This window comes from Xenopus laevis, chromosome 2S, assembly GCF_017654675.1.
Source record: "Xenopus laevis strain J_2021 chromosome 2S, Xenopus_laevis_v10.1, whole genome shotgun sequence".
Taxonomy (NCBI): domain Eukaryota; kingdom Metazoa; phylum Chordata; class Amphibia; order Anura; family Pipidae; genus Xenopus; species Xenopus laevis.
The window spans coordinates 14,584,343-14,611,109 of record NC_054374.1 but is presented as its reverse complement, the minus strand read 5'-3'; the positions used below and the strand labels follow the sequence as shown (position 1 = coordinate 14,611,109).

The 26,767-nt window shown below is 37.6% G+C and overlaps 1 protein-coding gene across 2 annotated transcripts in view; it reads right to left on the bottom strand.

Annotated features, from left to right (window-relative positions):
* Window positions 1–26,767, bottom strand: part of LOC108708862 (ephrin type-A receptor 6) — a 394,409-nt gene that overhangs the window by 275,233 nt on the left and 92,409 nt on the right. For both annotated transcript variants that reach the window (XM_041583374.1, XM_041583375.1), the window contains exon 3: window positions 15,982–16,645. In XM_041583374.1, coding sequence (XP_041439308.1) covers window positions 15,982–16,645 — 664 coding nt within the window. The remainder of the gene's footprint in view (window positions 1–15,981; window positions 16,646–26,767) is intronic.

Below are 26,767 nucleotides of genomic sequence, written 5' to 3'. Positions count from 1 at the left end.
AGGAAACAGGCTTTTAAAGGCTTTTTAATGGAGTTCTAAGGAATAGCTCCAGAAACAAGTAATTCTATTACATGCCTGTAAAACATTTCTGCTGGACTTAGATCCTCCATTTACAGGTGCTTGGTACCCACTCTTAGGGGCAGATTTATCAAAGGTCGAGGTGAATTTTCAAATGAAAAAAATTAGAATTCAGAATATTGAAATTTATTATGTACTGTCTCTTTAAAAATTTGTCTTTGACCATTCACCATCTAAAACCTGCCGGATTGCTGTTTTAGCCTATGGGGGACCTCCTAGAACCAATCTGGAGTCAATTGGTGAATCTAAGTTTTTTTTGGGGAAAAACTTCGAATCAAAATCGATCAAATGTGAGATTCCTTTGATTCGACTTCATTTCGGTTGGTCTTTTAGAATTCGAATTTCATTTTTTCAATTTGAAATTTGACCCTTGATAAATATGTCTTAATTTCCAGGTGGACATTGGCTTCTAACCTTACTTGAGGCCATGCTGTTCTTCTCCTGCCACCAGTCTATTCAACACTATCAAGCCTTTATGTAAATGCAATCTTCAATTAGTAATGTTGATCTATGCAGATTGGTTTGCACAGTGAATATATTTGCACTGCACATGGTTATATTTATAAAGCTGGATACGAGTGGTGTATTTAATGTGCAAACGGAATCGCAATTTTTTTTTCACACTGCGAATGTCTATTTGCCATATTTTAAATATGGCAAAAATCGCAAATTGTGAATATTTATGCATACACACTCTGCATTTGAATTACGGCACGAATTTGGTGGCGGATAAAACAGTTTTGCAAATTGCGAATTTACTGTAAGTTACTGTCAATGCTATTTTCGGTCACAACAACAACCTCGCACAGTGGGTGAAAATTTACGAGAAACGCAAATCCGCAAAAAAAGGAAAGATGAGCACATCAGTGCAATATTTTAGCGATCACTAAAAAGCATTGGCAATACAACCTTTTGCAAATAAATATGCCCTGCACAAATTTTATAAATGACTCCAGTTGATCCAGATTCTTAGAAGAATGCTTTGAGAAATTTTAAATTCAGTTGTTTAGATTTCTTTTAATTTTACTTTTGCTGTGGACATTTTCTAGCCAATTAAGTTCACCATGGAGGCATGAAGTCCAGGGCCTATGAATTTCCTCTTCTGATAGATACCTACAGTAGTGCTTTTTAGTTGGAGGAGGAAATCACTTCACCTACCTGCAATAAGGGTATGATGAAGCAGGTATTAAGCTAAAGTACCATGAACAAAGGTAATTCTTGTGGGACCAATTCACATTGATTAAGAAAACATTTTTTTATTTTCTGAAAAAGGTTGGATCAGTACAATCAGCTATTGATTGGATAGTAAGATGATTTGGAGTGTGTGTGTGTGTGTCTTTATTTCTTAAGATGAATATTATATCCCCTATTGTTTCTAATGAGGATATTATCAGTCCCTAGAGAATTCTGCTTTGTTATAAAGACCTAACCACAAATCTCCTCGGTGACTTGTAATATACTCATTACACGCAGTAGGAGATACTTTATCCCTCATGTCTGACTCCGTAAGCCACCATCAAAATAAATATACAGTGCACCAAACAGCAGCTGGAAAAATGAAAGCGTAGCATAAGAAAGCACTAAAAATAAAAAAAATCATGCAGGTATGCAATTGCTGCTAATTTAGTTTTCTAATGGGCTTTCAGCAATGTTAAAACTCTGTTTTCTCACTTCTCCTACTGTTTCCTTTGGGAGTAATGTCTTTTTGAGATAAAACCATTTTACAGACAAGGCTTAGATACGCAGCTGTCTAAAATAAACCTAATCCTTTTACTTAAATGGAAATATACTTGAAAGGACCTCTTGCAGTTCCTCTCAATGATCAAACGTAAGTTTTGTCTTTTGTTGTCCGAAATACTTAAGCTACTGTTTCGCAGTCTTTGAGTGAAGACTATGCAAGGGCTTGGTTTGATTAATTTTGCAAGTTAACCTTTCAGGAACAGCAGTTTAACCTACACAAATAAAGTAGTAATGTGTTCCTAAAGTAAACCCAAAATAAGATCTTTTCTATAACATAAATGATGTCCAGCAGTTCAGCATAAAAAGAATAAATATTTAAGGCAATAATAAAATGCAATAATTTATCCACTGGCAACAATCATCTCTGCAGTTGAAATAAAGGCTTATTAACCCTACTACAGTAGCATGACTAGAAGTAACTGGGACCCCAAAAAAATTATTTTAACCGCCCCCTAAACTTTGGAACTAAGATATTTTTATTAACATATGGTAAAACTGCTTCATAGTGAAAAACTATGCACCCTAGTAGTAGTGGCCTGACCCATGACCCTTACTATTATAACCCTATTTTGGTTACTGTCTCTTTAAATATCAATTAACCCTTTACAATCCAGGGCCCTGAATCCCTTTTGGGTATGCAGAGTACTGGGAAATGGGATTTACAGAGCACACCTCAGAGGGGGTTCCACTTGGAAAAATCAAACACACATGTTTGTGAATGAAACACACATAACTTTATGTAAAACAGAAGTGAAAGAACTTGGGCAATCTAAAACACAATACACTCCTGCACTGCAGACTTGTGGGACCTACCTAACTCACTATTAGGTATCTGACTGTTTCTCCAACACAGTCCTTTTTATTATCAAAGTCCCAATCCTCTGGAAGGTGTTAATAACCACACAGTTCAGTTCAAATGGAATGTCCATTCCCAAGAGCTCTTATATCCCAGGTAGCACTATCTTTCCCGAAAGTAGCTCTCCCTTTGGAACTTATCAGCCACTCCCATGTAGCCTGTAAATGCACAAGACCTGTCCTCCAATTCAGGGCCCACATTTGTATCCTCGCCAGTATCCTCCCTTGGGTGGCTCATTCACCCAGGTGCTCTCAGAGGCAGTCACACTTAAGATTACAGGCAGCTCTGCAGCAGGATAAATCTCACCAGTGGCTACTTTCACCTCCTGAGTCTATAGTAGCTTGGCAGGGAACCTAGAGATGCAGAACTCTCAAGCAAAACTGCACAGCATGAAACAGCAGCTTCTCTGCACTCTTGGATAGTCTCACACAAACTGATTTTGGCTGGATGCTGCAGTAGGGGCACTTTTATAACCCTCTCTTTCTCGTAACCCCTTGCAATTGGCTCCAAACCCAGGCTCTTTCTAGATCATCCTCTTTTTCCCAGACAGTCTCTGGGGCTTCCAGCCATTCGGTCATTCCCCTGCCTGTAACCGGGCTCAGTGATGTCACAGGCAGAACAGGGGGAAGGTGTGTCTGATCCCCTACACTATACTTTTCATTGCTCTCACTCATTCCATTAACAGGTCAACAAATCATAATGGTACAGTGAAACCTTGATTTTAAGTACCCTGATTTTAAGTTTTCCTGCATTTTACATTTTTTATTTGTTATCATTTGTGAAATTAAAAAGGTTTAAAATACTAACCAGATGTATATTATGCCAGGGTTCTGCCTGTAAATGGTCAATTCCAATGAATATGCCCCTTTTACAGTCCTACACCAATCAATTATTGCTTTAAGTTGTGTATGTGACAGAAAGGCCTTGCATATGCTTCCCCTAGTGTAACATTAATGCTGCAAAGCTTTACCCTTGTCAATAAATATTGTATCTCAAAGTAGAACAGACTCTTGTGCTCCTTTCAGTACTTGAAGAAAAAGTTACTTTAACACATTTCCCTGATTTTGTATTCTCACAGATTTTACATAATTTTTTTCTACTGTATATTATTCAGTCAAGGGAACTTAGAAGTCAGGGAATAAAAGTAACTTCATTCAGAAATGTTAAAATTCTCTTCTCCAACTGTTTCCTTTGGTGAAATTTTAAGTACAGGATAATAACAGAAGGACTGACTGGCATGATTTACCTAGCATGAAAAGCATGAAAAAGGAGGGTGATTTAGACAAGCTGTTTGTTGACAGTGTCTTGAGATCTACTGCTCACAAGCTAAAGATCTACTGGTAGATCCAGATCTACCTTTTGGGCACCCCTGCCCTACCTTATTTATTATCCTTCAACACCCCACCTTCAGAAATAGCAGACTGCTTTATCCTTTTGTTCTAAACACCATCTGGCTGTAAGTGTGAAGACTTGTACAAAGTATGGCCATTCCTAACAAGGAAGAGGCTTCAGTACTAAAAGATGTTATTTTCATCTGACAAGATGGAACCATTGCCTTTGAGGCAGTAACAAGATTACTTACCAAATTACAGACTAATTTGACAATTTATATACTATAAAATATGGAACTGAATCCCCTACATAAAGTTATACATTGTATATAAGATAAATAAGAAAATCATACAAGTCCATGGAAAACCTAACTCATAAAACCATTTTGTACTGTACCAGACAGCATTTACCCCATTCTCCCAACAGAGTATCCTAGCAAATGGCAAAAATTGAAAGTAAATGAGAACAGGGGAATCCCCCAAAGAATATTCTTTAAAATTGTTTCTTTTGCATAATAAAAGAATCACTGGAGAGCTTAGACATCTACCAAATATCAACTAGAATTTTAAATTCATGGTCATACCTTTCCACTGCAAGCGATGGCTACACCTGCGGATTAAAAATAACTTGCAATCAGATGTACATACAATAAGCAGAGCGTGTGCATTGCAACAGAATGCTAATATTGAAAAATGCTTTAGACAAAGCCAGTGGCTTGAAAAAATTTAATTTCAGCTCTTAGTGGTGTAAAATCACCAAGCTGACAATTGAACACTCACGAAGCTAAAAATGATGAAAAGAAACATTTACATTAGGGAATGCACTATAAGCGAGAATCAAAGAAAGACATTTTAAAAAGCCAAATTATAAACTAGAATGCATTATCTTGGATAAAACTAACTCCCACCTTTGACAGACTTTCTGTTCAGAGAGATCTGGTTTGTTTTGAAGAATTAATGATCTAAAGTCCCAAATGCTACTGGAAACTTTATCTAAGCACAACATCCAGGCTTGTGTCACATGTGAGACCAATTCATCCACAGTGGTTCTTTTGGTTTAATGCAATGCAATATTTTTATGCTGAAATAAGGACAGGTGGATGGGTGTGCCCACGTGATGTCTCTGCAGTCATGCATTATAAAGCATTGTCATGCAACTGTAGTCCAAGTAACCCCATGTGCGCCATTTTCAAAGGTCTTCTCATTAGCATAGGTTTCACCATTGCCAGTCTATCTGACTCCTACAGACAGTATTCTGCTACTTTTAAACACCAGAAGAAACATAGCCAGGAGTCAGGAGTAGAAACTAAATTAAAATGGAAAAGTTATGAGTAGAAATTAAATAATAAGGGAAATGTTATTGTTTTTTGTTTGTTTTTTCCCAAATGAATGTTATGGGACAATTGGAATTACAATTTTTCAGATCAGTATATTGTACCTTGGGTACTATTTTTTTTCAGACCTCAATAAGAGCTTTCAGTGGTGGGAGAGAGTGGAACAGTGTGTGGGCAGACTGAGCAAGTGGGAGGCAGGGCAAGGAGCTAAGCAGTGTTGCATCTGAATGGAGGTTTAACATTGTGTTGGTTAATCAATAGTTTCAACAATTTCTCATTATTTTCACATATAGAGGAGACATCTCTCAAGGCCTTTGTTCAATATGAATCAAAATTATAAAGTAAGAAAATAAAGAATTTAATAGACTTAAAGACCACTCATGGATATCAGTACAATATAGTATGCCATAATACTAATAAACATAGGCTATCATTATTTCAAACTTCCTTGATATTCAAAGAGTTGAAGGACAGAGATTCACTTTGTATAATAAAGTGTTCTGTAGCAAGTGTTTCAGAATCGTGTATTATTGAAACAGTAATCACACTGAATAATCATCAGAATCACACATTGAAGTGAGTCAAATGGAAGAAAAGACATGAGAAATTAAATACAAAATGATGCTTAATAACTTAACTAGTACTGTTCCTGATAATTCACTTTTAAAATTAGCATAGCTGGGCTGAAAATCACAAACAACAATGCTGTTTAACCCAACTATAGTTCTATCAAAACTGGTTGTTCTTTCCAGTTTTGACTTTAGCTCTTTTGGGGCCTTGGCCAAAACAGATTTTATGGGGTCACATTGTCTATAAAGGTGGTCTGTGACCCTAAGGCTGTTGTTAAAGTTCAACTTCCAGACTAGCAACTGCCGTCAGCTATTTGTAAGTGCTAGCAATTGCTCTTTAAATTCTCAGTATTTTGGCAACACTGATCTATTCTTACTGTGACCATGTTGTCCTACTCTCTGTACCAAATTACTATGCACCAATTTTGGAAATAAGAAACTTCACTTGAAAACTCATGGACAAGATTCAATTTGAGGAGTAAAAACTTTTGACCTCATTCAGTTTTTTTCCCCATAGATTTCAACAAAGTTTTTACTTGAAAGAAAATTGAGATATGTTTTCTGATTTGAATTGCATCTCAAATTGAATCTCATCCATGAATTTTTCAAGTGATAAAACTTTATCTCACTGAATTGAATCTGGTCCATTGTCTAGAAGGTGCTGACAATGGAACCCAAATGCTTGGTTTGGGAAATCTACAGTATAAACAATTAATATTTTAAATGTAAACATTATAATAAAGAGCTACATAATGAGCATATGAGAAGAGCTCACATTTATGTTTGCCAATTTACATCTAAAAGAGAAAGGTTAATAAAGGAAGAATCAGGTTGGGAGAAAGGGTAGAGAGACACATGGGCTGGCATTACTTTAGGATAATAATATGTATTAGGCAAATCAAATGTTGTTTGTGGAGGATTCTATATTTATCCAATATGAAAAGATTTAGTGAATCCCTCAGAGTTTCTCAGATGACTAACTCCTCTGCTCCACTTAGGGTGAAGACACAAAATGAGGAACCAAATCTGGTTATGGTGAGAAGGGCTGAAAAGAGCCAAAAAGCCGGTGAAGACACACAGAGCTACTTATAGCAGCTTCTTTTTATGACTACAAAATGCCCTGCCATGGACAATACTGAGAATTGCCTCTGCTAAAAACACATGTATGAGAGAATGTAATAAAAGTCTTGATTGTGCAACTATCATACTTACATTTCTACAGTGGCGTAACTATGGAGAAAGCAGGTCTGCTTCTTCTATAGCCAATAAGAACACCCCGTTCCCCAGCTGCTCTCTTACCTGCAGTGGGGAAGCAGAGCATGTTGACATGGGGAGGATAGTGGGTGGAGTCTAGACAGGGAGTGGGCGGGTCTGGACAGGAAGTGGGTAGGGTCGGGAAGTGGAATTTTCGCCTGGCAAAGTGTTGCGCTGCTGGCGAATTTTTGCCACTTAGTACATTTTCCCCCATATGTTTAAATACCATACAACTGAATTAGTCTCATATAGGGGATGAGAGAGAGAAAGAGAGAGAGAGAGAGAGAGAGAGAGAGAGAGAGAGAGAGAGAGAGAGAGAGAGAGAGAGAGAGAGAGAGAGAGAGAGAGAGAGAGAGAACCAGTTGGTGGATGATCAACCACACACATGTTAAGGGAGGTCAATGAATGATACTTTTTTGAATTGGCATCCTTTTCACATGGATAATAGTGTGTAGAAAAAAGGTAGAATGAATAATGAGTATCAGCATAATAAAGCTGGTCATAAATTTTATGATATTAATTATGCTGGCTTGAACATTCTATTTGATATCTTTGCGGCACGGAAATCAACCAGTTTTTGATCTAGCAGGTTTGAAAACTTCTTCTGCTGAAGCACCACGTCGGTTGACACATGGTGCATGAGCAGATGAGGAACTAAAGAGGAGACATGGCTCCTGCAGTTCTGGACACTGGACTATTGACCAAAAGAAAAGGGTTCCTTACTCTTTATGGGGTTTTTTTTATACAAATTCGACCCACAGGCTGATGAGCTGGGTACCATACTGGATTGAACAATGTATGGCTGCATTATACATGTTTCAGAGTGAGAATGAGCGCCAGCGTCAGTCTCTTTCACTAGCAAAGTTACGCCTGTGCCCGTTAGTAAAACGGCGAAGTACCAAAATTACATCACGCTGGTGAATTTTCACCAGCATTAGTCACTTTGCCCTCTAGTAAATTTTCCCCATGGTATTTAAACAAAATGTTCTATTCTATCTCTAACAGGAAGCTATGCAGCAGATTTTCCCAGATTTATTACATTCATAACCAACGGTATTTATATTTGTTGGCAATTTATCAAAAGGCAGCAATACAATCATTTGAAATTCAAGGTGGCTTGTTTAATAATACTGTTGGCATTTTAGTACCCTTTTTGTAGCTGCCTAGGGATTCCACTGCTTAAGCTTTCAGCATTAGAGATGTCGCGAACTGTTCGCCGGCGAACTTGTTCGCGCGAACATCGGGTGTTCGCGCTCGCCGGAAGTTCGCGAACGTCGCGCGACGTTCGCCATTTTGGGTTCGCCATTGTTGGCGCTTTTTTTTGCCCTCTCACCCCAGACCAGCAGGTACATGGCAGCCAATCAGGAAGCTCTCCCCTGGACCACTCCCCTTCCCTATAAAAACCGAAGCCCTGCAGCGTTTTTTCACTCTGCCTGTGTGTGCTGAAGAGATAGTGTAGGGAGAGAGCTGCTGCCTGTTAGTGATTTCAGGGACAGTTGAAAGTTTGCTGGCTAGTAATCGTTTTGATACTGCTCTGTTATTGGAGGGACAGAAGTCTGCAGGGGTTTGAGGGACATTTAAGCTTAGGTAGCTTTGCTGGCTAGTAATCTACCTTCTACTGCAGTGCTCTGTATGTAGCTGCAGTGGGCAGCTGTCCTGCTTCTGATCTCATCTGCTGACTGCTGCAATAACAGTAGTCCTTGTAAGGACTGCTTTTATTTATTTTTTTGTTGTTTTACTACTACTACTACTACTACTATAAGAGCCCAGTGCTATTAGTCTAGCAGTGTTGGGGAGTGGGACTGGTGTGCTAATCTGCTGCTCCTAGTAGTTCAGCAGCACCAACTTTAATTTTTTTTTTTAATATTCATTTTTTTTTATTTTACTTTTTTTTATTTTACTACCGCTGTAGTAGTGTATAAGTTGACCTTTTAGGCATTATTTGCCCTGTAGGCATTATTTGCACACTGTTTTCTTCAACCCGCCATCTAGCTGTGTGACCTTGTTCACATTCTGTCTAAATATCCATAATATTACCGTCTCCAGAAAAAACACCGGAGTGACTTTTTTCAAGCAGCCATAATATATTTTACGTAATCCGTATCCACCGCTGTAGTAGTGTATACGTTGACCTTGTAGGCATTATTTGCACAGTGTTTTCTTCAACCCGCCATCTAGCTGTGTGAGCTTGTTCACATTTTGTCTAAATATTGATAATATTATCGTCTCTAGAAAAACCACTTGAGTTACTTTTTTTCAAGCAGCATTCATATATTTTACGTAATCCGTATCCACCGCTGTAGTAGTGTATACGTTGACCTTGTAGGCATTGTTTGCCCAGTTTTTTTGGCCGCAGCCACTGAAGCACAGAGGCCAGAAAAAATATGCCATATAAATGCTGAAAATAGTCATTTTTTGCCATACGTTGACTCAACGTATATGGCAAAAAATGACTATTTTCAGCATTTATATGGCATATTTTTTCTGGCAACTGTGCTTCAGTGGCTGCGACCAAAAAAACTGGGCAAACAATGCCTACAAGGTCAACGTATGGCAAAAAATGACTATTTTCAGCATTTATATGGCATATTTTTTCTGGCAACTGTGCTTCAGTGGCTGCAACCAAAAAAACTGGGCAAACAATGTCTACAAGGTCAACGTATGGCGAAAAATTACTATTTTCAGCATTTATATGGCATATTTTTTATGGCAACTGTGCTTCAGTGGCTGCGTCCAAAAAAACTGGGCAAACAATGCCTACAAGGTCAACGTATGGCAGTTGTTTAAAGAGAACAGTAGATTACTAGCCAGCAAAGCTACCTAAGCTAAAATGTCCCTCAAATCCCTGCAGACTTCTGTCCCTCCAATACAGAGCAGTATCAAGCAGATTACTAGCCAGCAAACTTACTATCATCTGTCCCTGAAATCACTAACAGCTCTCCCCCTACACTATCTCTTCCAAGCACACACAGGCAGATTTTTCAGATACATTTTTGCCCTTGATCCCCCTCTGGCATGCCACTGTCCAGGTCGTTGCACCCTTTAAACAACTTTAAAATCATTTTTCTGGCCAGAAATGTCTTTTCTAGATGTTAAAGTTCGCCTTCCCATTGAAGTCTATGGGGTTCGCGAACCGTTCGCGAACCGCTCGCATTTTTGCGCAAGTTCGCGAATATTTTCGCGAACTTTTTTCCGACGTTCGCTACATCCCTATTCAGCATGTCACACGGCTTAAGGCATTCACGATTGCAAGCTAAAACCAAATACTGAATAATGCTTTGACTAGTAATTTGGCATTGGAGTCTAAACCGGGCAAGGGAAAGAAGTAGTTAGGGAAATTATACACAACAACTCTTCCTGTCAGATATATAACATGAATTCAGTAAATATATGCATACTCTTGCATTTAGGAAAGTAATCATCATGTGCACAGCATGTAAAGGCAGGCAACCTCATGTAAACATAGCTACTGAATCAGAACACACAGCAATCACAAAATATATATATATATATATTGTGGTGGTTTGCAAATTCTTATAATTTGCAGTGGCCGTCTGCGCCTGTGATAGCTCTGGTGGGTTATATCTTGCAGAAATGATTTCTTACGACTTTCCGCTTCCAGTTTAAGAAAGCGTTCGGATCACTGCCAGATCCATCAAGCTGACTTATGCGGAGATATAAAAGCAACACAGCTGCAAAAGGATATGCTGATATATTCAAAAAACATGCAAAATGTGCACCTGCTTAAATAACGAAGGTATAACAATTCAGTTGGTAAGCATAAAACAGGACAGACTACAATACACAGGGTGGCTGAATTCAATATACTAAAGGGAGCGGGGGAAAAAAAAAAGATACTTCACCCTTAAAGGAGAAGGAAAGGTTAGAACTAAGCAAGCCTTATCAGAAAGGTCCATCTAAATATACCAGTAATCCCCCAAAGTAGTGCTGCTCTGAGTCCCCTGTCAAAAGAAACAGCACATTTCTTTCCTTCTATTGTGTACACATGGGCTTCCGCACCAGACTTCCTGCCTTCAGCTTAAACCTCATTGCCCTGGGCAAGAGCATGCTCAGTTTGCTCCTCTCCCCCACCCCCCTCCCTTTTCTACTGTAATCTGAGCCCAGAGCAGGGAGAGACTCAGGCAGGAAGTGATGTCACACCATGTTAATACTGCAGCTCCTATCCTAAACAAACAGAGAGTTTCTAGAGCTTTTTACTCAGGTATAGTAAACCATTCTACAGAATAAATATAGCATTCTAGCTTGCACTATTGTGGCTCATCTATTGGAAATAAACTGCTTCTGTAGCTTTCCTTCTCCTTTAAGGGCATGTTCAAACAGCCATTTTGTTCTGTTTTCACTCATGCATACATTTTCTTTTTAACTCATGACATATGGAAAGCAAATATTTACTGTATAACTAGACTTTCACAAAATTCAGTGAAAAATGCATCAGGCTCAGCCACTAAAATCAATTAATCAGCAACATCCTGGCACATTTACAATCAGCAATGCTTCAAGTAGAGGAGCCCCTAGAGCCTTGCACTTTCTACTTGCTCCCCTGCTTATTGTCCATGCCACTGCCTCTGCACTTTACAACAGGCTGAAGAAGGGCAAGGAAAGCAGCATTGGCTGCAAAAGCTACACATAATGGTCTTAACAGGTGGTAAGTACAGAGTTCCCTTCCAGCTTGTATCCCCTAGAGCTCCTAGTTTGTGCATTATAAAATGAGTTTAGTGCAAACAAATGTGATTTATTACGATGTTTCGGCTCCTAACTCAAGCCGTCATCAGGAAGTGAGTTAGGAGCCGAAACGGCTTGAGTTAGGAGCCAAAACATCGTAATAAATCACATTTGTTTGCACTAAACGAAGCCCTGAGAATGCGCTTCTTTTTGAAGTTCTATATTATATGTTTAATCAATACCCAGGCAGTGACCACAATTTTTGGATTTCTGTGTGCACCAGCTTATAGTTGGATGGATATATATATATATATATTCACAACCGTCGTGTGTCAACACTATTCTGCGGCCATTGACTTTAACGTCAGCTGCATAATTTATGCATATTGATGTGGGTGTCAAAATTCGAGTTTTGCAAATTTTTTGCGGTTTCACGAATTTTGCTGGATATTTGCAAATTGATCGGTGAACCGAAATGGGAGTAATTCTCCCATCACTACTAGTGATGGACGAATTTGCGCCGTTTTGCTTCACCGAAAAATTCGCGAATACTGCGCAGAATGCGCGAAACGGCGCTGGCGCTGACGAAATGTTTTTTTGCCGCCGGCGAATTTTTGCTGCGAATTTTCGCGCCGTTTCGCCAATTTATTCACTGGCGGCGAATCGCGCAAATTCGCCAAATAAATTCGCCCATCACTAATCACTACCGATCAATGCTAAACGTGGGTCTGTTTCAACAGTACTACACAAGTAATACATTATTTGCTAAGCAATAGTGTAGGCTCCATTATATTTATGGAGCATTTCATTGGCAAGCTGCTGCATTACAGTTACATGTTATTGTTCTACAACTGATGCAAGCTGTTGTAGCAGTTCCAAAGGCTATGGCAGCCCTGCAATATATCTGAATTGTATATTTTTTGCATTCGACCCCTTCTGCTTAGCACTGCACCAGCTCCAGTTGTAATGTATTTGACTATAGTATTTTTCCTTTTCCTATTCATCCAGCAGGTTAGAATGATATATATTGTAAAATCTGTACTTTATTAAGTTGCTGGGTGAAGCAGTTGTACCCCTTGCTTATTTATCCATTGGGGTAACACCTATTTATTTGAGAAATGGATAATATTTTAATGCTAACCCAACAGATCAGGCAACATTGCAAATTTGAGGGGCTGTGGCAGATTGTGATATAGTGTGGATTCCTCTGTATAGTCTGAAAAAAAATGTGCCCTTTGTAAGTAATGCAAAGGCAAGAAAAGGGAAAATAAGCTGTCAGTATAAATTACTCCATCAATGCTCTGTGCGCATAAAACATTTACTATCCGTCACAAATCATTTGGATAAAGTGCCTTCACACCATAATATATTGTAGTTCAGGATTCTTAATGACTTCAATGATTTTCTTGTTTTACCTAAAATCAATTTAAAGGTTAGTTTTTATGGAGTGCAGGAACAGCGAGCGAGCATACTAAAGTTTGGGGTTATTTTGGTCAAGCTTGAACAAAGAATCGCTCTGCTTTGGAATTCAACTCTTCTAATGCTCATGAATCACAGCAGTCACATACGAGCCATTGAAAAGTCGGAAAATCCAAGCAGAAATCAGCCATTGTGGAAAACCAATATTAGCAGGAGTCTTGACAGCACATAGTAATATGATAATAATGCTTATGAATGTTTAAGAGCACAATATACTGTATACAAGGATTCTATTTACATCTAGGAGTAACGTGTCACAACGGAAGAGCTTGGATTCCAGGTTTGTTTTTGGGAATATGATGGTACAATGGTTAGCATTGCTGATGGGATTTATATATCTTCTATGGATAGGGCCATAAAGATTTTTTTAAAGTTTTAGCAACATGCCCTGGGTCCTATAGATGGTATGCATAGGTCTTCATATGAGTACTAAAAATAATCATTTCCGTAATGTTCTAATCACCTAAATTAACATGAAAGACCAATCAGGCAAAGTTAAAACATTATAATTATGGATGAGCAAATTATTTTGCCATGTTTCATCGCGAAAAAACACAATGAATAGTAAAACAATTTGAAAAAACGTCAATGCGTTTGGTGAATTTCTTGCTGTTTCACAATTTTTTTGGCGAGGCAAAACGGGTCAGATTTGTCCATCACAAATTATAATTAAAATAATCATACTTTTGGTGGAAATAAATCATACAATTTCCTACAGGTGCCAAAGATCAGGAATGCTTTGGCCACAATAAGCAGGAACAGAATATATTATTACCAAAACAAAAAGTATATGAGTTTCCAAATTTGATGTACAGCTTTGATAAATAGACCAGAATGTAACATCTGAGCCTGAAAGGAGCCTTTCCTACTTTATTAAGGAGATTAAAACAGAAAAAAAGCAACATATCCTGGCTGGGTTTTAGCAGAAGGTAACACTGAAGGAGAAAAGGAATCAATACTATTATAGTTGCTAATGTGGATCCCCATGCAAGTGTCTAAGCCTCTTACATCAAACCACACTAAATAACTCACACTGATGCAGGGATACAGGTGCTTAGGACAGTATGGAATTTTCCTTCAATTTAATCCTTGTCTCTGCTCTAATAATACACCCATTAAGGTCATGGTCTATCTAATCTGAGAAAGAAAGTTGTAGTTTGAATGAGGAAGGACAGAGAAGGATATATTAGAAAAAGCCCTATTGAAGGAAATTGAAGCACCTCGGGCAGACAGAATACAAATATAGGAGTTGTCAGAGCAGGGATTGGTTGGGAATTTTTTCTTAAGGTCAGAGTTCCTTTTAGAACCCCCAATAACATGTATAGCTGTTGATCTTAACCCTTGGCCATTCAATGGCGCAGGCAAACCAACTGAATTCCTATTTTGGAAAAGTGTATTAGGAAATGCATATGTGGTATCAAAGTATTTAGAGGAACTGTGACACACACACACACACACACAAATATATATATATATATATATATATAGATGTTTGCATGATCCAGTAAAAAGTTTTTCTAAGAAAAATCTGCCGTGAGTGCTTCCTTCATTTTTGGATTATATATATATATATATATATATATATATATATATATATATATATATATATATATATATAATTATGCTTATAGTAAAATGAGCTGCACCGTTGCTCCAACTTGCTTTCTTTACCCCAATATGTGCTCTGGATAAGACCTTAATTCTTAGGGAGTAAGATCTGGCAAGCGTATGGAGGCAGGGTGTAGTATAACTGTAATAGTCAATAATGCCAGTGGTTCTTGAACACTTAACCATAGAACAGATTTTTTTAAGCACAATATAATTAACACAGGAGTTCAAAATGATATAAGCAGGAACATAGAACAGCAATGGATAAACATATACTCACAAGTACCATTGGTCAGTATTAGTTCCCGCAGAAAGGATAGCATAAACAGCATCTATGACGGTATACCCAGCTTTTAGCCTTTTCCCTAAACAAAGCAAACTCTAATGCATAGTCCCTACTCTGGATGATGGTAACTTGGATCATAATCCTACTCACACTCCTCGGCAGAGCCTTAGCGGCTCGGCTAAAAGCCTAAATATCACTCCTAGAGTGATCTATGAACATGAGCTAGCCTATCTTTACTAGACCTAACCTGTCTAGGTTCCACTTCTCCCTTTCTGCCTGCTCAGGTAAAGGGACTAACAAAATGGACCCTGAGCATGTGTACTCATCTTATATACTATCACACAGAGCCACCTAGTGGCTAAACCTGGGATAATTAGGGGTCATCTTTTGACCCAGGAAATGGAGTATAGGTCCTGTATAACTCAGGGGTCCTTAAGTGCCCATACTTTAGGGGAATGCAATATAAATGGGGAATACATTTCCAGTCCGATACATTTACAGTATATATGAGCACATGGGAAAATAAGATACTATAAAGTGCAATTATTTAGTCAACTTTAGGATATATTTTGGTCTACAAAAGGAGCTTAGGGGTTTAAACGGTGAATAACCCAGTGTGACATGTCACTGCACCAATGAGCTTGTCTCAATACAATTACAGTGAACACAATTTTAGCTAAATATAATGATACCCAATGAGCAGAGATAGCTTCAATTCTGCTTGAAGAATGTATTAGTTAGCAGTAGTCCAAGGTCCACTTACCGTGGCAAGATCCATCCACTTCCTCATAGCCAATGCTGCAGACACAGCGTCCAAGAGGAACAAGCCAATCGCCATCAGCACCACAGTACAATTTGGGAGTGTCTCTTTCCTCTGCATATTTTATGCAAGAACCTCGTACTTCCACAAGCGATGATGAATCTACTCTAGGGATAGTATCTGGAAACATTGCCAAATTTCGCACCATGTAGGGACATTTTTTATAGTAGACTCTTACAGAGACCAATGCAATGCAGGCCCCAATATCCTGGAATGCTAGGTAAAATCCTTTCTTGGTGATAGGTCCCACTTCCCGAACTTCTGTGTTAAGTTTTAGAATCCGGTCCCCTAAATCCATCTGTGTAAAGCTCTCATCAGCAGCAATCGTATCAATCTTGCTATATTGGGTTGGTTTGAACTTGACCGCATGAGCATCGTCTGACTCCATATAATGCAAATTGAATGTTTCCTTGCACGTTCCAACAACCCAGGGGATGCTGTTGCAGTCTCTTAGTGTAAATTTCATTTCCACAAACACTTTCTGTGCTGCATCCCGGGATATCCAGTTTGTTCGAAGCCAGTTGTTTTGATTTGCCTCCATCACATTGCAGACTTGATAAGTATGAATGGGACGATTGTATTCATCCATTTCTGTGATGGCATCCCACTGCGAACAAAGAGAATCTCTATTACCTTTAATTCTTTTAAAGAAAACATACACACATATATTATATGAGATGTGGCAGATTTATATGCTGTAGGAAACCGAAGTACTGACATTGATATTCTTCTTTATCAAGTATAATTATTATATACAATTTAGTTTTAGCTCCTCATTATAAATGGGTGTAACCTACATTTGGCACATTATTGATGTCACTGCTGAAGTCCACAGGTTTATACTGTGCACCCATTAGTAAAATGCAATTCTAAAGATGCAGGTTAATAGTGCATATGGGTGCATGGCTGAACAGGCTGTGCTTTACAACTGGTTGATATTGTGGCTTGGAGGCTTATTTATGAATTCAGTTTTTTTTATCCATAATGTGCCCACAATTCCAGAATAATTTGCGAAAGTGAATGCAATTGCATCTGATGAGTGCAGTTACATTTGACACAAATATTCACAAGTTCAAGGAGTTTGTTTGGGCGCAAGTATCTTTGATGAATTGCATCTATACATGCAACATAGAGATGTGTGGGCTGTCCCTAAACACACAGGTTTAGACTAATATATACCTTTATTTATAGATGTGTGTGTCCTGCCCTTACAAAAAGGTTTATATCAAAAACGATATAAGTCCCAAGGCCTCTTCAAATAAAAAATATTAATTTATTGTAATTCACATTAAAACAGTAGCTAGTACATACAACCCCACATACCCCACCTTACACGTTTCGCACCCTCCGGCGCTTAGTCATAGGTGTATCTGATGAGATACACCTATGACTAAGTGCCGGAGGGTGCGAAACGCGTAAGGTGGGGTATATGGGGTTGTATTTACTAGCTACTGTTTTAATGTGAATTACAATAAATTAATATTTTTTATTTGAAGAGGCCTTGGTTGGGACTTATATCGTTTTTGATATAAATCTTTTTGTAGTTGAATGCCTTTCTGAACTGGGGCGAGTCCCTTGGGCCTGGCTGATTAACTATATGGACTCCCGATTTTGAATTGAAATATGTGTCCTGCCCTTTTCATGACATCCGTGAGGACAAGGCAAAAATTATATAAAAATTCTATAGGTAAGGGCAGGACATGTACTTTTGCCAAGTAATTATGTGGTTTTGCTCATTTGAGGTAGGCACAATCCCATATTGTGTAAAAAAGCAAATACCAAAAGAAAAAATAGTGAAAATAAAAATGATATATTTGTTTCAGCTTCACGGATAAGTATACATGTGCAGCAGCTCCGAGTCACTTATCTTGAGCACTTGAGAAAATGTCACCGTTGCTCAGAAAGTTCTTCTAACTGTTCACATATATAACAGTGACCTTAGCGCTAAGAGAGAATGATTTAGCAATGGTTTAGGTCATCTGGGCCTATTTACCAGATTATAGTCTGAATAGAGTAACTTCCGTGAAGATAACTGAAGTCTTAAACTGATCCTAAAAAGCAACAGGTTGTTTGCAGATCATTGTAACAAAATGTCCTGATTTCTTGGTTTAGTCAAAAAGGAGACTTGGTATAAACACAGTTAAACCAATCATAAGACATGATCTGTCTTCTCATTTAAGTATTTATTTTTTCATATTATATACTGAGAGAAAGGTTTGACAGTTCTTGTCTACCAGCAAAATTATTCTAGAGTGTAGCTATATCATAGTATGTACATATTGTCATAAATGAAAGCCAAAAAATGATTTTCCAAGAAAGCAACATTAAGAAGGGTGCAAATTCATCAGTTTTCGAGGTTTTTTTTGTTCGTTTTTAAGCTCAGTCACGAAAAAAAATGATTAAAGTCAATCAAGTTGTTTTCTTGCTAGTAACTTTAATCATAAAAAATGTAATCCAGTTAAACTGTGGAAAAAACTTGATCGCAGGTGAAAATGAAATTCATTTTCTCTGAATCTGTAATACTATGATTGTGTTGAATATCTTAAAAAAATAAAATGTCTAAAATGTTTATAATAAACATACAGATGATCTACAAGTTGTAGGTGCCACATTTTTTTTCATTTGTGAGATTTTTGTTCATGTTAGAAAAAAATTGCTTGATTCATAGAAAAAACAAACATATTTTTGAATTTAAATAAAACAGTCCCCTGGTATTAACTTTACTTTTATATTTCCAACAAGTTATACACAAGTTATACACTAAATGGTGTTGGGAGTTTCCTTAAATGAGAAGGATCTAGGGGTCTTTGTAGATAACAAGTTGTCTAATTCTGGACAGTGTCATTCTGTGGCTACTAAAGCAAATAAAGTTCTGTCTTGCATAAAAAAGGGCATTAACTCAAGGGATGAAAACATAATTCTGCCTCTTTATAGGTCCCTGGTGAGGCCTCATCTGGAGTATGCAGTGCAGTTTTGGACTCCAGTCCTTAAGAGGGATATAAATGAGCTGGAGAGAGTGCAGAGACTAAGTGCAACTAAATTGGTTAGAGGGAGGGAAGAGTTAAATTATGAGGGTAGACTGTCACGGTTGGGGTTGTTTTCTCTGGAAAAAAGGCGCTTGCGAAGGGACATGATTACACTTTACAAGTACATTAGAGGACATTATAGACAAATAGTAGGGGACATTTTTACCCATAAAGTGGATCACCGTACCAGAGGCCCCCCCTTTAGACTAGAAGAAAAGAACTTTCATTTGAAGCAACGTAGGTGGTTCTTCACAGTCAGGACAGTGAGGTTGTGGAATGCACTGCCGGGTGATGTTGTGATGCTGATTCAGTTAATGACTATAAGAATGGCTTGGATGATTTTTTGGACAGACAGAAAATCAAAGGCTATTGTGATACTAAACTCTATAGTTAGTATAGGTATGGGTATATAGAATTTAATTAAAAGTAGGGAGGGGTGTGTGTATGGATGCTGGGTTTTCATTTGGAGGGGTTGAACTTGATGGACTTTGTCTTTTTTCAACCCAATTTAACTATGTAAAATGTGTGGATTGTTACAATTTCTACTTCCTATTTATGATTATGCTTATTATATTTTTAAGAGGGTAATTTAGAAGGAGAAAGTTTCAGGACTACAAAAACAATCAAGAAAGGCTGAAAAACCCAAGGCAACAAAGCCGGGAATGAGCAAAAAAGAAGAACCTCACTGCCTTCAAGGGGCTCCTCTTGCTTACTGCATCTAAGTAATTCGAGATAAATGGAAGCATTCAGGGCATGGTGAATTTGGTTAGCTAGTCAGATTTATTTAGGTCAATGTTTTGGTACCATGCAGAGTTCATTCTTAGGGACACAATTATTGTGTTATTACCCCATTTCTTGAAGAAGCTGCCCTGTGTGGTATCAAAACATTGACCTGGATACTATGGTTTCTGTTAAGAAATCTCAGCATGCCCTAGAATTGTTGGTGCATATTCATTAGCACTTTGGAGAAACAATGCACTCAAGATGATCTAACTTTGTTTTGTTTCACATTTCAGATTTGTTAACCAGAAAATGATGTGATAACTATTTCTGAATCTGTAAAATACTCTCAGTGGAAAAAGTGGAATACTGACTAAGGATATGATGATTTGCAAGAGGCGAGTTGCAAATTAAGTGAAAAACATCTTGTTAGAAGCTGTAATTGAGCTGAGCCATACAAAGATATTTGCCATCAATCATTTAGCCCTAATAGTGGCACAGCAATAAAAGGACCTAATGAGGTTATTTTTTTAAAAGGTCCTACAGTTCTAGGCACCCATAGAAACTCAGCAGGTAGAATGTACTTGTCATCTGTTTCAAAGCAAACATCTGATTGGTTAATATGGGTTAGTGCACCACGGCACTTTTGCTGTGTCTTTTATTACAAATGAGGTAAGCGTGATCAGTTCTTCAGTAACATCTTCTCCATTATGCTGACCTAGTGTTTTCTAAAAACAGTATACAGGTATGGGACCTGTTATAAAGAATGCGCGGGACCTGGGGCCTTATGTAATTTTGATCTTCTTACCTTAAGTCTACTAAAAAATCATGTAAACATTAAAAAAAAAACAATAGGCTGCTTTTGCTTCCAATAAGGATTAGTTTGGATCAAGTACAATGTACTGTTTTATTATTACAGAGAAGAAGGAAATCATTTAAAAAAAAATTGGATTATTTGGATTAAATGGAGTCTATGGGAGCATTCTGGATAACGGTTTTTCTGGATAATGGATCCCATACCTGTATTGCAGTCTTGGTGGCACTGAGTACAAGCAACTCTGCGTTCTTTGTTCTTGCAATTGGTACAGGAGGCAATAAACACTTATATAGAAGTGTGAAACATCTAAACAGGATAATGTCCAGCATTATGATGTTTGAGTACAATATATTATCAGCAAGACACATTTACACACCAATCATCCTGCTAGATCCCAGCAAGAGAATCCTACATTATTAATTCACTTTGCAGAAGTTCTGAACATTGTATGGCCACAGCCTTCCTTATAACTGCTCCAATATGTGATGTTGATTATTATTCCGTGGGCCAGGAGGACCCAGTTTAAATTATTGTGTTGTACAGGTATGGGACCTATTATCCAGAATGCTCAGGACCTGGGGCTTTCCGGATAATGGGTCTTCAAGTAATTTGGATCTTCACTCCTTAAAGGGATCCTGTCATGGGAAAACATGTTTTTTTCAAAACACATCAGTTAATAGTGCTACTCCAGCAGTATTCTGCACTGAAATCCATTTCTCAAAAGAGCAAACAGATTTTTTTTATATTCAATTTTGAAATCTGACATGGGCTAGACATTTTGTCAATTTCCCAGCTGCCCCTGGTCATGTGACTTGTGCCTGCACTTTAGGAGAGAAATGCTTTCTGGCAGGCTGCTGTTTTTCCTTCTCAATGTAACTGAATGTGTCTCAGTGGGACATGGGTTTTTACTATTGAGTGTTGTTCTTAGATCTACCAGGCAGCTGTTATCTTGTGTTAGGGAGCTGTTATCTGGTTACCTTCCCATTGTTCTTTTGTTTGGCTGCTGGGGGGGGGGTGATATGACTCCAACTTGCAGTACAGCAGTAAAAAGTGATTGAAGTTTATCAGAGCACAAGTCACATGACTTGGGGCAGCTGGGAAATTGACAATATGTCTAGCCCCATGTCAGATTTCAAAATTGAATATAACAAAATCAGTTTGCTCTTTTGAGAAATGGATTTCAGTGCAGAATTCTGCTGGAGCAGCACTATTAATTGATTCATTTTGAAAAATTTTTTTCCCCATGACAGTATCCCTTTAAGACTACTGGAAAATCATGTAAACATTAAATAAACCCAATAGGCTGGTTTTACTTCCAATAAGGATTAATTATATCTTAGTTGGGATCAAGTACAAGTTACTGTTTTATTATTACAGAGAAAATGTAAATCATTTTTAAAAATGTGGATTATTTGTTTATAATGGAGTCTACGGGAGACGGTCTTTCCGTAATTCGGAACTTTCTGGATAACAGTTTTCCAGATAACAGATCCCATACCTGTAGTTTGCATTTCAAAATCTGAGCAAATAAGAGGTGAACATCCCTGATACGGTATGTGGACTTAAAGTACTTTTTAAGATGTCAGCCAACAGCATTCTCTTTATAGGAAACCCTTTTCCAATCACTTTTAATGTCAACTTCCAATTGTTTCATTGCAAAATGCATGCGCAAATTGAAAAATAAAAATATGACAAACCACATCTGAAATCTTACAGCTCGAAAGTGTTATTTGCTAAGGGTTCTTCTAAAATTGCTGCCCTTCACAGTAATATTTCAGATCAAACACATTTTAAGAATATCATTTGTTCTCAAATGAACTCTAAATGGATATAAACACATTCTGCTATTGAGCAAGACTGCATTCTGCAATTTCTGTTTCTCATGGCACAAAGATGATAGGTTCATTAAGGGATCAATTTCCCTTGTGCTCTATATCTTGGACAAAATAGAATCATGATCATGTTAAAGGTAAGCTGATAATAGTACTCTGCATACTAAGAATTTAATCTATTCTGATTTACTATTCTTCCAGCTTCACGCAGAGCTCAAATCTATGTAATAGTTTTTTTTTTATTTTTTTGTTTTTTGGTATGATCCAATCGCATTCCCATTAATAAAAGTAATACAATTCATACATCCTGTATCACATAACAGTGGAAGGAAGCATCTAAAAGCCCATAATATTATTACAATTAAAAGTACACAGTTGCCTTGACAATGCTATGAGACGTTGATAATGTAGGAGGAAGAAGATATTGTTCTGTACCCTAAATCCATAGGGAAAGAAGTGGGATGTAGTCTGAGCACAATCTACACAATCTATGCCATCAATATACCAGCAAAACCTTTTAGAATAAATTTATTCCATTACAGAGTGATGGTAGAACAAACTGTTCCCAGTATTTCAATTCAGCAAGATACATTTTCCCTATGTTTGACATTAACCCAGTGTTGATTTAAATAACAACTGGTTTTAGAAATAAAACCAATCAGGGCTCTGTATAATGAAACTACAATTCTTTCAAGTAAAAATCAGTTTCCAATAGGTATGGGATCCGTTAACCCGGAAAACCATTATCCAGAAAGCTCCAAATTACAGAATTTTCTCATTCACAAAGTCTTATATTTTAGACTTTTTTTTAGACTTTTTCTTAGCCCATTTTTCCCATAATAAAACACATTTGGAGTCAAACCAGACTGTCAGGTTACAACATTCTACTTTTAAATTAACGTTCAGTGTTTCTGTCCTATATCATTGGTTGCTGTGCATTAACCCTAGCATGGGGCTGACTGAGCAACATAATCGGGTCGCTCCCATGAGGAATAATGAGCTCTGTGAATAGGAAACTGTGTATTAACACATTGATCAATAAACTGGGTAATACATGCTTAAAAAATGTAATGCAAAAACAATACTGATAGCTAGCACCACATGAATGCTTTCCAGGACTAGGGATGTCGCGGACTGTTCTGCGGCAAACTTGTTTGCGCGAACATCGGCTGTTCGCGTCCGCCGCAAGTTCGCGAACGTCGCGCGACGTTCGCCAATAGGCGTTCGCGTCAAAATCGTTCGACCATTCGACCATTCGGTCGCTAAAATCGAACGATTTTCGTTCGATTCGAACGAAAATCGTTCGATCGAACGATTAAAATCCTTCGATCGTTCGAATCGAACGATTTTCGGATGTTCGAAGTTCGCGAACTGTTCGCGAACTGTTCGCATTTTTTGCCGGTGTTCGCGAACACATTATCGGCGGTTCGCTACATCCCTATCCAGGACTCCAAAAGAATAAACAGTCCACCTGCTATTCCTACAGTCATGCACAGATGGGCAGATGAACACTGCAGGGGGCACATTTTCTAAAGAGTGAATTGTGTTTTTTTGGTGAAAATTTGCCAAAATCTCAATTTGCAATGACATCACCTATTTACTAAAAGGCGATGAAGACAATTCACTAGCAAAAAACCTTAGCGCTGGACAACTTTCAGCAGGGGGACTTTCACAAAATTAAACGATCGTTAATCCGCAAATTTATCAGACGTTATCATTATCATCCTCAAAAATATTGCGTCAGTGTATATCCAGAATATCCTGTTTTCAAAAAAGTCATAAAAAAGCCAAAATGTTGGCAGTTTTCCATATATGAACGTGGGATTATGTTTATAATTGTAACTGTTAAATGTTATTTACACCTTTTTTAACTATTTGAGGGGCATGGCACATTTGTTTTAGGGAGGGTTCATGTCTAAGGCATTAGAGGATCTCTTTTGTCTTTATGATTAAGTGTTTGGAACACGAAACGCTTCAGGCTGTTTGACACAATAAACTTTTTCACATTTGAACATCTGCCTGGTGGAAGTTTTTGCCCTTGAGTGCCTGCTCCAATTTGAGATTTCGGTTTATCCGCCCCTTGTGCTGAGGGCCCAGGGCGGTGCACCTGGGCGACTTCATTGACGTGGTGAGTAACCATTGTACTATCAAGAGACCCTACAATATAGAAGCTTTCTTAATGTTAGCCAATGACCTACATAGCAACTTTTAGAGGCAAATTTCAGAATTAAAGTTTTTAGATCTAGATGTTTTTAATTCACACTGTTTGGACTTGAATATTCACATTTCCAAATTGAAAAAATCTAGAAAATTGGAATATAAAAAATTGGCAGCTAAAGTCCGATGAGTTTCTAAACATGTTAATGGAAGAGGTCTATTTTAAGGAGTCAAGCTATTTTATTTCATGATTGAAAAAAATATGTAATTGTTGAAAATTAATAAATTAGACAATACATTATTTGCCATCTCTGCACATTAATGCAATTGGGTTAGTATATTGTGAGTGGGTCCCTAAGCTCAGTAAGCGACAGCAGCACAGAGCATGTGCAGTGAATCAGCAGAAAAAAAGATGGGGAGCTACTGGGGCATCTTTGGAGACACATATCTGTACTGCTAAAGGGCTGTAGTTGCCTTGGGCTGGTACAGAAGCCCAAATTATAATGTACAATATGTCTAGCTAATTCTTTAGTTAAGCTTTAGTTCTCCTTTAACAATCTAGTGTTTGACTCCTTTGTCATTGAGTGCAGCTTCTCTGTGTTTGCCAATTGCACAAAATTATACAAAGTATTAAGTTCCGACACTCCAATACCTCATGGGATGTTAATGTGTAAATTAATACATTTAGTAGTGTCATCGACTGATTGATGTACAGAGGATTATTGAAATTCAGGGATGGTGTGCTCAGTGGGACATTTCATATTTTACATAAGAAGCCTAGGGTTTATGCTATTTAGTCATTGTTTACCTATGTTTTTGTTTGTTCAAGGACTATAAAAGAGACATTGAATTTATTTATTTATTTGACCTTAATAAGGCCTGCACAGAATATGGTATAATGCAGAATTGGAGAAATAAATGGTGGTTCTGCATACACCATTTCAATGTTGTTCATTTGGAAAACAAATTTATAAAACTAAAAGAATGCACTAAAAATATATGTGTGCATATTAGATAAATATATTATATACATTAAGTACAGGTATGGGATCTGTTATCCGGAAGCCCGTTATCCAGAAAGCTCTGAATTACAAAAAAGGCTGTCTTCCATATGCTCCATTTAATGCAAATAATCCAAATCTTTAAAAATGATTTCCTTTTTCTCTGTAATAATGTAAAACATTACCTTGTACCTGATCCAAACTAACATATCATTAATGTGTATTTGAATCAAAAGCAGCCTATTGGGTTTATTTAATGTTTACAGGATTTTCTAGTAGACTTAGGGGCAAATTTATCAAGGGTCGAATTTCGAAGTAGAAAATACTTTGAAATTCAACCATCGAATAGAATCCTCCGACATTCAAATTCGAAGTCGGAGGATTTTATTCATCATACGATCTTATTCCGATCTTAGTACGATTGTACGATCGTACTTTGAATAGCACAATTCAAACGATTTTATCGTACAATCGTACGATTTTCCTTTGAATACAAAAAACTTAGAAAATTGCTCTGGAAGGTCCCCATAGGCTAACATAGCACTTTGGCAGGTTTAAGTTGGCGAAGTATTGAAGTCAACGTTTTTTTAAGAAGCAGGACTTCGATTATCGTATGGTCGAATAGTCGAACGATTTTTACTTCAAATCGAAGTCGAAGTAAATTCGAAGTCATAGTATCCTATTCGATGGTCGAAGTATTCAAAAAATTACTTTGAATTTTGAATTTTTTAACTTCGAAAATATCCTCGAATTCACTTCGACCCTTGATAAATCTGCCCCTTAAGGTATGACGATCCAAATTAAGGAAAGATCCGTTATCCAGAAAAACCCAGGTCCTGTGCATTCTGGATAAAAGGTACCATGCCTTTATATGATGTTGACTACAATTGGCATTGCATATTATGGACAAAAATTAGATATAAATGCAGTAGTGACTGCTAACATCACAACATAGAAATAATGCTTTACTATAAAAAGTACAGTGTAGAGAAATAAAATTAAAAAAGGGAATGGAGTCATTTAACTGAAGAAAGTGCAGCTGACATTGTATTTCTTGGTTTTGGTTGGAGACACTTGGGGGCCGATTCACTATGGGTCAAATATCGAGGGTTAATTAACCCTCGATATTCGACTGGGAATTGAAATCCTTCGACTTCGAATATCGAAGTTGAAGGA